This window comes from Eleutherodactylus coqui, chromosome 1 (genome assembly GCF_035609145.1).
Source record: "Eleutherodactylus coqui strain aEleCoq1 chromosome 1, aEleCoq1.hap1, whole genome shotgun sequence".
Classification (NCBI taxonomy): domain Eukaryota; kingdom Metazoa; phylum Chordata; class Amphibia; order Anura; family Eleutherodactylidae; genus Eleutherodactylus; species Eleutherodactylus coqui.
In genome coordinates this window covers 130,296,578-130,310,460 of record NC_089837.1, presented here as the reverse complement: position 1 = coordinate 130,310,460, position 13,883 = coordinate 130,296,578, and the positions used below count along the sequence as shown (strand labels likewise).

General features: G+C 43.4%; 1 protein-coding gene across 1 annotated transcript; it reads right to left on the bottom strand.

The window, feature by feature from the left end:
• Window positions 1-11,879: 11,879 nt before the first annotated feature.
• Window positions 11,880-13,499, bottom strand: C1H3orf80 (chromosome 1 C3orf80 homolog). Its single transcript, XM_066589949.1, has one exon. It carries the CDS (start codon window positions 13,475-13,477, stop codon window positions 12,890-12,892), a length of 588 nt encoding a protein of 195 aa, XP_066446046.1. The 5' UTR covers window positions 13,478-13,499; the 3' UTR covers window positions 11,880-12,889.
• Between the last annotated feature and the right edge of the window lie 384 nt (window positions 13,500-13,883).

The window sequence follows — 13,883 nt, the reverse complement described above, 5'->3', positions numbered from 1 at the left end:
CAAGCGCGTCTAAAAAGGCAAGAAGACACCGAAATTAGACGGAACCATGGCGACGGGGACGCTAGCAACGGAGCAGGTAAGTGAATAACTTCTGTATGGCTCATATTTAATGCACGATGTATATTACAAAGTGCATTAATATGGCCATACAGAAGTGTATAACCCCACTTGATTTCGCGAGACAACCCCTTTAATCTCCACAGAGATTCAAGCTTTAGAGCATGGTAGTTCTGTAGAAACTGTTTAGGTAAGAATACAAGGAGAGAACAACAGAAAGGACACTATTGTAGGCATTTACTATAGGCCGCCTGGGCAAGCAGAAGATATGGATGAACTCTTTCTACATCAGGTGGCCAAGCTCTCAAAAAGCATGACATAGAGTTTATGTGAAATTTTAACTATCCAGACATTTATTGGGAATCTCTCTTAGGTAAAAGTAATGAAGCCAACAAATTCTTATCTGTTCTTGCTGACAACTTTATCTTCTAAAAGGTAAAAGAGAAAACAAGGGGATCTGCTATCTTGGACCTAATTCTTACCAACAGGGAGGAAATGATTGAAAAAGTAAGGGTGGCTGGGACGTTAGGAGGCAGTGATCATGCTATCCTTAAATTTTGGAAAAAAGGGGAGGAAGACCTGAGAAAACTCAGAACCTCAAGGTTGGATTTCCAAAAGGCAGATTTTAATGAACTCAGAAAGAGGGTAGGAAGAATCCAATGGCTGGATGTTCTTAAGGACAGAAATGTCCAAGAAGGTTGGGAAATATTGCGAAATGAGATTCTCAAAATGGGCGGCGACTAAGAGCCCATTTACACGGAAGGTTGAGCGCTCAAAGTTCGTTCAAAAAATAACTTGAACGGCAGTTTTGAGTGATCATTTTGCATAAACTACTAAGTAGCTACTCTAGCCTTTCGCTGAATGCAGAGAACAGCTGGAGGTAACTGCATTCAGCTCCATTGTTCTCGAGAGGGACTGCAGCAGAAAGACCACTATCAGCACTATCCAGCGAAGAACTCAGCGTGCAGTCTAATAAGACCGCACAATGATTTTCAAGCTGGCTTGAAGTCAGCGATAAACAAATAATGCACGATGGCCGGCAATTTAGACACAGCCATCCACTGAAGTATTTAGCCAATAAAATGTGTACCTCTATCCCTTCCTATGACTTCTGGTACACCATATCTACAAATTACTTAATTCAGCAATTTCTTAGCTGTAATCTTGCCATTGGCATGCTTCACAGGCCATGTTTCTGACCACTCTGAGGTCTATGCAAACCAATACAAACTCCCATACACCTACCTTAGGCAGTTATATGTAGTTGATCTGCAGTTGCTGGAATAGGTAGTCTGGCATTCAAGTACAGCGAGAAGGTACTATAGAAACTTTGCCTGAGTTGTGTTGGTACAAGTCATGCACCCCTGCACAAACCTGGACACAGCATTGTTGAACCATGGGGAAATCCAAGCATAAGACACTACACTACACATTACCTCCTTTGACTAGTGAGTTCGTCCGTGGCTAAAATATAACATCATAGAGTAGAGCGTTCGGGGAAGGCACAGGTTTTTACCTTTCCTCCAGGCTCCCTTCTCATCCAGCTCTGCACCTCTTTTGTGCCACTCCTCTCTTTCTGGCTTTGAAGTCTGTTCCTGTAAAATAGACAACAGAGAGATATCCAGGCCCGATTCAGTTGCATACAGGTTACCGGCTGTTACCTCATTCAAGGGGAGTCAGGTAGCTGCTTTGGCTACTGTATCTGATCTCTGGTTCCCTAGGGCCTCAGGAGTTGCCTCCTTGGCATGAGCCTGCACTTTGATGATGGTTACCTGTTTGGAAAGAGTTAAAACCATGTACAACAAAGACAGTTCCTCTGTGTTCCAGATTGGTTTACCTGATGACCCGGCAAAATTTATACTGCATCAAAGAGGTGTGAATTTGAAAGCGATTTGAAAAAAATGTGCCTTGAGTCGGTGTAGACATTAACAGTCTTAAGGCCCTTTCAGACACAACGATTTTCGCTCAAAAATCGCTCAAAGCCATCTTTTGAACGATAACCGTTGTGTGTAACTGCACTGACATCGTGCAGCTTTCGTTAAGCCATCACTGATCTTTCAGCATACTGAAAGATCAGCGATCAGTTATCAGGAATTCACAGCAGGATACAGCTGATACTATTGTTTCAGCTGTATCCCGCTCCCTGAAGACAGGCTGGGTATGAAGAACAGAGCGGTCCAGCGGTGTTCTTCATACCCCACTCGGAGCGCTCGGCTGTATAAAAGCTGAGTGCTCCTAGCAGAAAACAGCTGGATGAAGACGACAAGCAGCCCCACTTGTCTTCTGCATCCTCTGCTCGGAGTGCTCTGGTGTATAACAGCAGGGCGCTCCAAGCAGAGAACAGGTGGATGTAGAAGACAAGCAGTCCCGCTAGTCTTCTGTATCCCCTGCTCAGAGCGTTCAGCTGTATGACAGCCGGGTGCTCCGAGTGGGGAACAGCTAGATGCAGAAGACAAGCGGGGGCACCCCGCTTGTCTTCTGCATCTCCGCTCGGAGCGCTTGGCTGTATAAGAGCTGGATGCAGAAGACAAGCGGCACTTCAGTTCTGCATCCCCTACTCGGAGCGCAAGGTGATCGTTCAACGTTTGAGTGATCACCTTGCGCTGTAAAAAAAAGCACACAACGATTATCACTCAAAAGGCTTTTTGAGCGATAATCGTTGTGTCTAAACCAGGCTTTACCTTCTGCCAGTTTACAAGATTCCCCGAGTGACATCAGCTCAGCCTCTTGAGCAGACTTTCCAAGAGGGAGGAGTTTCTAAACAATTACCTCATTTACTACTGCATAGCCTGTTTTCGATTGTCCATTTTCAAGGTATCTGGATACATCTGCAAAGCACTCAAAATTTTCATTAGCACTGGGGGTTTCAACAATATTTTCAAGACCATTGGTTTCACTTTCTACCAACTCTAAGCAGTCAAGTGTGTGATCATCATCTATTTTCCCCTCTTCTCAAGTAAAGTAGCTGGATTTAAGACTGTGCATCTTTTGTTTGCGATGTGAGAAGGTGCTAGCAAGACAGTTTTATACTTAGTAAGCCCAGCCACTCTATAAAGTATTTCGATTAATGCATGTGGAACCATAACTGTGAGGGGGGGATGAAGCACAGTATGGGTAGATTTGTTTACTAACAGCAGAAGCAGTCACGGCACACACACATGAATGTGAACCTTGTATCACAGAATCCAATTTGGCTCAATATAAGCCTACTTGTATAATTTTACAACCATGTTTCTGGGTAAGAAAATCTTGTCCCTGCAGTTCATGAGAAAATAAGGTGAAGGGTACAGCATAATTGGGAGGCCCAAGAGCTAATACTGAGGCAATGGATCTCTTCAACTCTCTAAAGCATTGCTAGGCCTCAACAGTTGCTAGCCTGTGACAGTTAAAATTTGGAAGTGACAGGCAATCATAAAGAGGCTGTAAAAGGCCGGAGGCTTGAGGTATCCATTCACTGCAATACTGAACTAGTCCTAGAAAGGTGCGTAGTTCCCAGGCATTTCTAGGAAGGTGGGCAACCTGAACTGCCTGTACTCTGTTGGTAGTGATGTGGCTAGTGCCTTATGAAATGCAATGATGCAGAAACAGGACTATGGATTGGCAGACTTGAAGTTAGAACTTAGATACCTTGCAACCATTTTCAACAGAAAGTTGCAACAAACTAATAGTCCCCTCTAAACACTATTCAACAGTGTCACAAAACGAAAGCAAATAATCAGCATATTGAAGCAGTGAGGTGCGTAGATAATTTAGCCCCAGGTTTTGCAAACCTGTTTGTAAAGCCTCTGGGTACTGCCCTGGGGAGTTGGCTGCTCCCTGCGGTAGCACACACAAACAATATTGCTTGCTACAATGCGTGAAAGCGAGCAAGAGGCGGGCACCCTCTTGTAAGTGCACACTAAAAAGGGCATTTGCAAGATCCACCACTGCGAAGAAGGCGGAAATGGCTGGCACCTGAGATAAGAGAAAAATCAAAAGATCAAAGTGTTCAGTACCAATGGTGTGTTTACCATTGTCACAGTATTCACTCTTCACAGATTGTGGGCCATGCGAAATGTTTGAGGTTGCAATTTGGCAACCTTTTTCTTGACTGGAAACCATGGACTGTTGTAAGGGGTACGACATTGCTTGATGATTCCCTTTCCAAGATAGGCCTGCACCTACTCATGAATACTGGTTTCCTGAGCAGCACTCAGAGGATATTGTCTGATGTTGGGTGGTTGCACGCCATATTTTATTTTTACATTTACCACAGTAACAGGTAGTTGTCCAACATCTATTTTGTCTTTAGCCCACGGTATCTCCAGCAGCAATGCAAGAACTCGTTACATACGAGACTCTGTCGTATAGAGAGAGAGATTTTCTTGAGAACATTAACAGTAAGCACAGCACAAATGGTAGTAAACTGTTGGTTGGTTAGAGGGCTAGTCACCTTGATATCATTTGGGATATACTTGATTGTCACTTGTATTGCTGTACGTATATCCGCCCCAATAGATTAACTGGGCAGAGGTAGGTCTCTGACACCAAAAACCTACCCACAACTTCTTGTCATGTAAAGTAGCAGTCAGTTTGTAACTCCTTCTTTTTCCCTCCTAGTCCCTTTTCATATGTCACCACCCCCAAAAGCAAATTTGTTGGTACATCAGATGCCCTTAAAACTGATCTGGCTGCTCTGGTCTCCACTAAGGAACTGATGGGTTCACTTCCAGTAGGGTGAGGGTGCTGGAAGCAGACTGTCTCTTCCCTCACAAAAAACTGTACAATAAGGGGGCATGGGATATCCTAACTACCAATTTACTATTCCTTTAGGGAATCGCACTTTGACTTTGTGGACAACTTCAAGCATAGTGGCCCACCTACTTACAAATGTAACATTTGGACTGTTTTGGATCTCTCCTCTGCTGAGAAGGACCATTGTGTTTAATAAACTATCCATGGCATGATCGGGGATCTTGGTTCCAGGTGTCTTTGTCTGCCTCTGTGAGTTCTACAGACCAGTAGAAAATCACTAGCTTTCATAGTCTTAGCATCTGGTCTGGCTATAAACACTGCTTTCCGACTGGGTTTATGTATCCCATCCAGGAATGAGCTGCAAAGGATTCTCTTATCTTTAAACCTCATCTCCCACCATGCAATCTGTAATCTGGTGTAAAAGTTCATGACAGTTTCTCCCTATTTTTGTGTGATGTTGTCAAGAGTCATAGGGCTCATATGCAGCTGTGTCTTAGCCCAACATTGTATACAATGCAAAAAATCCCTTCCTGACTGCTCAGCTCTTTCAATTTCTGGTTTCCCCACACCACATTTAGCCCAGTATGGCTCTATTTGTGACAATAATGACCCATCACCTCCTATAAGCAAAAAACAGTGGGCAGGGTCCATGATAATTGATACAATAGTCAATAGTAGGAGGGTTTTGTTGGCTACAGTTAGTACATGTCTAGTCCTGCTGTATTGTCACATTATAAGGAGTCATTGGAGGATAAAGAGGTGGGGCAGAAGCCACACCCACTGAATTTGTCCAGTTCTCCCTTTCCTCCTTACTCTCGGTAAGGTTCATGTCACTGTACATAAAACACACATTCAATTCAACTTCTCTGTAACCACCTGCACACATTTTCTGTGATACTTTAATCCACTCATCCACTTTTTTCTTTAAACCATGATCTGCTATTCAACCTTTACATTCTCTCTCAAACTTTATCCACTTTCCTACATCCAGACATTCCATCTTTGGCATACTCACTTTCTTAAGCTTGTCCATCCTGGATGATATGCAGTATCGTTCCCTGAATAACTAATAACAGAAACTTCCCTGAAGCCTTTTAATCCATTAGTGGGAAATCCTTTCCTTGACTCTAGTTAAAACAATCAGGCTGTTGGGTTGCCTTTTCTCTTATCTACAACAACTCTATAACAAATCCACAGAATTAATAAATGCAATGCTACCAGTATTAGACTGAATCCTTCAACACATCTATCCAGCGCAATTGAACAACGTGATACTTTTTGATTTGCGGAGGTTATTTGACAACTCTTCATCCGCAGTCATATAAACACAATTGTCTTCCACTACTGCATGTACTAACCTATGGTTAGAAATAAGACTGGTTATCCAACTTGGAGGGTATGTTCTATTTCTTATGACCCAATCAAGATCTTTCCCTTGGGCACAGAAAAAAAGGAATAGTGTGCATATTCACCAGACAAAAGAGATTCTCCCTATTCTAGGAGTCTGTCAGGGCACACAGGGTCTCTGAGAACAGCCACTCCATTACAGCTCAAGTCACTGTCTCCATATTGCAGTTTGCAAACACTGTGGACATGGCCAATTAATGCACACAAAATACTCTGGTTGATGATATGGCAAGTGAAATAGAAGCAGACAGAAGCAAGGACGCAAAGAAACAATGGTCTTACCTTACTGTGTGGACTTGTGTTTTCCTGTTGCCCACAGTCTAGAGAACTTGAAAGTCCTTAGAACATTCCACTTGCCTGCATCCTCCACCAGGAAATGTTGGAATAATCCCTTAAATTAGGTGATACTCAAGGGGGTATCGAAGCCTCATTAACCAGGCATGCCTACTTTCTTTGTAAGGTGTACCAGAGAAGAACACAAAGTGGAGCAATTAGGTCTTGTTCCAGAGCTCTTCTGAAGGGAAGTAGCTCACATTCAAGAGTTTTATTGCAAAAGTAAAAAAAAACATGTAATACAAGGCGTAACTATGTTATAGCAAATAACTTGACGACAGAAGGGTTCTGGCTGCGCGTGTTAGCCAACCCGGCTGGGCGTGCTGTTCAATCATATACTACATTGATAAGAGTAAGGAATGCGGATACAATGTCTAAATATGGTCTCCAGGAAATGCTCAAGTCCCACTAGTAAGGCCAGTTCAGTCCAGCATATGCTGCTTTTATGAGCTTCGGACTAAACTGTACTAACCCCTGAATAATTAGTGTAACATAGGTCATTTTAATACTTTCACACTGAGCTAAAGAGAAATATTTAGTGTGACCACCGTTTACCTTCAAAACAGCATCAATTCTTCTAGGTATACTTGCACAACGTCAGAGATTTTGTAGAATTATAGTCAGGTGTGTGATTAACTAATTATACCAATCAGGTGGTTACGATCTAATTTTTCATTTGTAGGTTGATATACAGTCATTAACTGAAACTGAAACAGCTGTGTAGGAGGCTTAAAAGAAGGTGGAAAACAGCCAAACTCTGCTACAAAGGTGAGATTGTGGAAGACAGTTTCATGTCATAGGTCATACAACATAGAAAGAACACCAACAAGACACAAGGTAGTTATACTGCATCAGCAATATCTTTTCTAGGTGAACTTTTAAAATTGGACTGGAATTTCAAGATGTGCTGTTGAAATTCTTTTGAAGAAGCACCAAGAATTGGGGAATGTTGAGGACCGCAGACAGTGGTCGGTCAAGGAAACTTAGTACAGCAGATGAAAGACAAATCATGCTTACTTCTCTTTGAAAGTGGATGATGCTTATCAGCGCAATCAGCTCAGAACTGGCAGAAACCAGTGGAACCTAAGTACACCCATCTATTTTTTGGAAAGTCTGGCCAGAAGTCGTCTTCATGGAAGAATTGCAGCCAAAAATTTATACCTCTGACGTAGAAGAAAAGCCAAGCAACTCAACAATGCACAAAAACATAGGAACTGGGGTACAGAAAAATGGCAGCTTGTGCTCTGGACTTATGATTTAAAATATGAAACACTTGGCTGTAACAGAAGACAGTTTATTCATCCACAGGCTGGAAAGCGGTACAATAATGTCTGCTGACAACAGTGAAGTATGGTGGAGATTTCTTGCAAGTTTGAGGCTGTAGTTCAGCAAATGGATTTGGGGATTTGGACAGGTTTCCTGGTGTCATCAATGCTGAGAAATACAGGGAGATACTTATCCATCATGCAATACCATAAGGTAGGTAACCGATTGGCTTCAAATTTATTCTGCGGCAGGACAACGACCCCAAACATGCAGACAATGTTACTGAGTACTATTATCAGTGTAAAGAAGAACAAGGAGTCCTGGAAGTGATGATACAGCCCCAAAGAGCCCTGATCTCAACATCATCCAGTCTGTCTGGGAATACATGAAGAGATAGAAGGATTTTAGCAATTCTATATGCATGGAAGAGCTGTGGTTAGTTCTTATAGGTTTGGAACAACCTCCCTACCGAGCTCCTTTAAAAACTGAGTGCAAGTGTACCTAGAAGAATTGATGCTGTTTTAAAGGTAAAGGACGGTCACACCAAATATTAATTTGATCTTAATTTTTCTTTTGTTCATTCACTTTGCATGTTGTTAATTGACAAAAATAAACTATTTGCACTTCTAGTTTTGAAAGCATTCTTACTTTGCAGCATTTTTTCCACACCTGCCTAAAACTTTTACGCAGTACTGTACAATAAAGATTTAAAGGTTTGTCCTAAATTAGAAAAACGGGTCATTTTTTCCCACAGTGTCCCTCTTGTCCTTGGGCTGTATATTGTATTACAGTTCATCCAAATTCACTTGAATGGGGCTGACCTGTATACCAGGCACAGCCTTCAGATAAGAGTGGTGCTGTTTTGTGGAAAAAACAGACCCTCCTATTCTAATCCTTGAAAGCCTCTTTCAGTTAAGTTACATAGCAGTTATTAGTCTTTGCCATCATTCAAATTATCCCAAACATGCAATATATAGAAAACAGAAGCAGTATTTTTAGAATAACAAGGCTGGGGATCCAGCATTTTTGAGGTTCCTCAGCATTGAGGTTTCAATTTACTTTATTCTATGTTTAGACCAATGAAAGTCTTAGAAACACCAACTTCAAATATAGAACCACCAATGCCATCTCTGTGGCTTGTCATTTTTATTTAGACCACAACTCTCTTGTTGGGGCACAAACGGAACCTAAATCTCAGGCACCCACATTTAAAACCGGGCCCTTACATGAAGAGAATAAAATAGCTGCCAAACCAGTAATTTTTCCTTAGAAATGAACAACTACACGGAAACAGGTTTAAAGATAATTAATTCAGATCCATCATAGATTAATAAAAAGTTATATTTGCTGAATAAATCTTACTTATATAACAGTACATAAATATATCTGAAATGATTTCTTGCTTTGAGGCCTGAGCAAAATCAAAATATGGTAAGGCAGTGATAGGTAAATGCGCTGTTCAGTCTTGGTAACTTTTTCTTAGGATTTAGGAGTTTGACAAGGATCACAGTGAAGGTCCCAATCTTAAAGGACTCATCAGAGATTAGAAAAAAATGGTTTGCTTTTTCGTCCCAGAAACTGTGCCACTCTTGTCCCTGATATTACAACTTAATCCCATTCGAATGATTGAGGCTGAGCTGCAATTCCAAAACTTTCTAAAGACAACAGTGGCATTGATTCTGGACAAAAACTGATATTTTTTCAAATATCTGAACCCTTTTTAAAGGGGTTATCCAAAGAAAATCCAAAGGGATCGCCTCACCCGATCCCCCACTACTCCCATTCCACCCGTATCTGGTCCCCCGCTAGTTTCTACTTCCTTCTGCAGCAAGCCAGCAATGACATCTCCAACGGACATGTGATTATTGTAGTCAATGACAGCTCACTTTGGCTGGTGATTAGCTGCAGCTGTCACAAGTCCTGTTATTTGAGTGTCATCGCTGCTGCAGCTAGAGGTAAGGAACAGCAAACGACTGGGCACCAGTGGAATTGGAGAAGCTGAGGATTGGGTAAGGTGAGTATTAGAGATGAGCGAGCACGCTCGGTAAAGGCAGTTACTCAAGCGGGAATCGCTCTTCTCGAGCAACTGCATACTCGTCCGAGCAAATGCGCGGGGGGGGGGGGGGGAGTGAGAAAGATTTCTCTCCCCCCCCCCCCGTCCCCCGCATTAGCTCGGATGAGTATGTAGTTACTCGAGAAGAGCGATGCTAGCTTGAGTAACTGCCTTTACCGAGCGTGCACTCTCATCTCTAGTGAGTATAGCTTTTTTTATGTTATCCCACCACAGTGAGAAGCTTTTCAATTTTTTTCCCTCCATAACCCCTTTATTTCATGGGAATTGTAATTGACTAAACAAGAAAAAGTTACATTTTGGCTGCAGAAGCCAATCCTAAAACACTCATTAATTCACTGTATGGTCATCTTCATGATTTCACTCATTTGATTGCATAAGAACAAAAGGAAAACTCCAGTCAAAAAAATGAAAAATCAGCTGTAGCAAACTGTATGTGTGTCCCCCAAATTTGCATACTGTAAAGACTTCGTCGTCCCCATCTTGGCTGGTACACTATGGTTTCTACATTGTAGAAGTTAATGGCTATGATCTTCATGACACATTTTCCCCACAACAGCCAATACATGTCAGACTCCACCCTCCATTTTTCTCTATGAATGGGAATAAACTCAGTAATGTGGTAACTTCGCTCCATCAGGATAGGAAAGATTTAGAAAATTGGTAATTATTCATTATATGATCTAAATGAGATAACATTTAGATCACATGTGCATTCTGGAATTTTCAAACCCCATCATCATTGGTTTCCCACAAGAGGGTCATGTAACATTATACGTTGACTGATGTTTTCCTTTAACTGTATAAATGGAGGCAGGCACCAACTTGCTCCGACGTTCTTCTGAGTTTTCAAGACAATATGTAGATCTAGCAATTATAGCCCACATCAATCCCATTGCTGTGCATTGCTGGACTGCATCGTTATGCTCAAACAGTGCAATAAAGTCAAGTCTCCCAAGCATCAAACACATTCTGGATTATGATGTGCGGCTATGGTTACATCCGAAATGTATCACAGCAGATAGTCAGGCACCTGACAAAAGTCTATGGCTTATATGTTTTTTTTTTCTTGAAGTTTTTCTTAAACTTCAGTTAAAGGCATTGAGGAGCTTACCATCATATAATCCTAAACAGATTGCTATGGTAGTAAACGTTCCCCAAGTACCCCACTCTGTATTCTCAGAGTGCCTTATTGCCTGCAGCAGTGAGAAGTGATTAAAGCATACATTAAACAGAATAACATATCTCTCAGGCACTTGCGAAATAACTCATAGATAACGAGATGCAATGCGATGTAGCGTAATTCATTGTTTCTGTTTCCAGTGCTCTGTCCCATTTCAGGAGTTTCTAGTAAATTGATATCTAGGAGTTTATTGATTATCCTGTAAAGGATGAAAAGCAGTTTCTACTGACAAAGGCTTCTGCCAGAGACTGGTATTGCAGAGGGCTGAATGCTGAGGGCTGCATCCAATGGAGAAAGGGGCAACAGCAGCAAATCCTCTAACTTTGTCTTGAGCAGTAAGAAAGCCCTCTAAGACCCCCTTATACCAACCTATACTGAATGCTAGTATATAGGGGGGATCTTGTTATTTGGATAGCCAACAAAAACTGCATTCCAGACAAGAAAAGGCAAGACAACGGGATGAATAAAGAGATCAAACAGGTCCAGAGCAGAGATAATCCATTAGCTGCCAAGAGAAACCTACAGTAAAACTGCAGTCAGGAGACTAAAGAGGTATTTAAATCATAGCGAGCAGCGCACATGAGGCGATTAATGCAACCATATAAAGGGTCTAAGCAGTCCTGTGCAAGAAGAATGGATCACACAGGCAGAACATTATCACTGCAGCGTGTACAAGAGGATGAAGAAAGCTCTATGACAAGCTGATAATGCTGAGGCCTCGTACTAAAGTCTAATTGTATATTACACGGTGTTTTAGAGCATTAGAATAGAATGACCTAATATAATTTAGCTTCTAAGATAGTTTTAAATAAATTGTAAGTTCCCAATTTTAGCAAATACAGCAGATTAGTCCTAGTTCAATAAACTTACAGAGAACTGCAGCAACCGTGTCAGTGTAAAATATATAATCAGAGACTACACAGCAGTCCCTATACATTTAGTGCTGCGCTCTGCAATTGGGACATCAGACTGGGGTATGAAGTGAGATGTGCTTCTGACCACAGACATGTCACAGGCAGACCCGGCTCTATAGGACATCCCAGCCTGACTATTGTGCTGGAGGCTTGAGGGCAGATTGAAGAGCCACCTAGGTTCTGATGGTCCTGAATGAAGTACATTATTACATGGAGGGCATTGCAGGACAATGAGTGAATGGAGCAGACTACAGGACAAGAGCGATGACTGCATGATGACAATTGGACAGATGGACGCTCCAACAGATGGACGGCGGGCTTTATACATGCAAGTTCTCCCCCCAATCAGACAATGTTCCCATATATTGTCATTCCAGAGAGGAACAGTAATTTTCACACATTTTGTGAGGACGGGGACAATCTTAGAAGACGATCCCATCCTACAAAATAAAGGTCAGTTCCCCATTGTGGGGTTTTCCTGATCTGACTACTGTATACACATTATATGATCATAGCAGTAATGGGAATTGGAATGGGATCAGCGGAACAGGTCTTTTTTTTGAAATTACACCTAAATGACTAGCAGAGCAATTTATGGTCAGATTATAGGGAGACCACTAGGAGTGAGGAGTGAGCCCATAAAGGTGGACACTGATGCAAGGATGATACAGGCATACAAGCAAATGACAGCAACAGGGATCTGATTTGTTGTAGATCATGTCAGTGATCACCCCAGTCTAATCATTTGGTTTTTTTCTCCCCATCCTCCAGTTTAGGGGCAATGCAACTGACCCCCATCCTCTATTTAAAGGGAGCAATGCAACTCTCTCCCCCACCAAAGGGGCAAAGCCACTTGCTCCCCAATGCTCCAGCTTGGGGTAGTGCCAATTTCCAGTTCAGATGAGAAGGGCATCACCACCAAGTTCAGTGTGAATAGGGAGGCAACCCCCCAGAGCCCACATCCTCCACCGCCTGGGCTGGGATCTGGGACACTGGCAGTATGACCTGGCCGGGTCTCATGGACTCCTCATAGGTGGGCAGGTACTTGACCTCCTCGTAGCTGGGCAGTTGCAGCAGCACCGGGGATGAGATGATGCGCAGCTCGTGCTCGGACAGGTGCCGGACACTGTCTATGAGGGAGTCCTGGGAGCTGGTCTCGTTGAGGAGCCCGGGCCCCCCTGTGCTCCGCTGCTGGGGCCGGGTGTACCTGCGGGGGCTGGGGCAGATCATGCGCTGCAGGAAGTAGCCGATGGCGAAGAGCACCAGCAGGATGAGCAGCCCGGAGAGCTTCCTGACGAACCAGCCCACATTGTCCAGGAAAGTGTGGAAGGGCAGCTGGCAGCACTTGATCTCCGTGTGGCTGACGTTCCCGAAGACGCAGCAGCCTTCCCTGTCCCCGCACAGCAGATCCCCGCAGCTCCAGCCCGCCTGCGACTCCTGCAGCAGCTCAGCCCCCAGCAGCAGCGCCGTGATCAGCAGCAGGGAGCCCTCCGGGGAGCAGCACTGCACCATCCTCAGCGAGCGGGCACACTGCAGCAGCAGGCACACCAACTGTCACCAGCAGCAGCAGCAGCAGCCTCACATCTTCACCAGTCTATAGGGAGGGGAGGTGAGGGCTGGAGAGCTGCAGCCCCCTGCAACACACCGAGTGCTGCTGCTGCTGATGATGGGAAGGGGAGTCCTTCCTTAGGGTTCCTTGTCCCATTGACCTTGGACTCAGACAACTTGATCATCTTATGAGTGCTGGTGTGCAGAGCAGCTGCAATTATCCAAGCCTACCCAGCATCATCACACACTGGCAGCTGGGCAGACACATCACATACAGCACATCAATGGCATCACCCATGTACTGTAAACCCTGGGGGTGCTGCTAGTCACTGACTGATGGCTCTAAATGCAATCCTAGCATTTTTTTTTC

What these genes read in the sequence shown, in the direction of transcription:
- C1H3orf80 (XM_066589949.1), bottom strand. Translation starts at nt 13,477, where the DNA reads ATGGTGCAGTGCTGCTCCCCGGAGGGCTCCCTGCTGCTGATCACGGCG.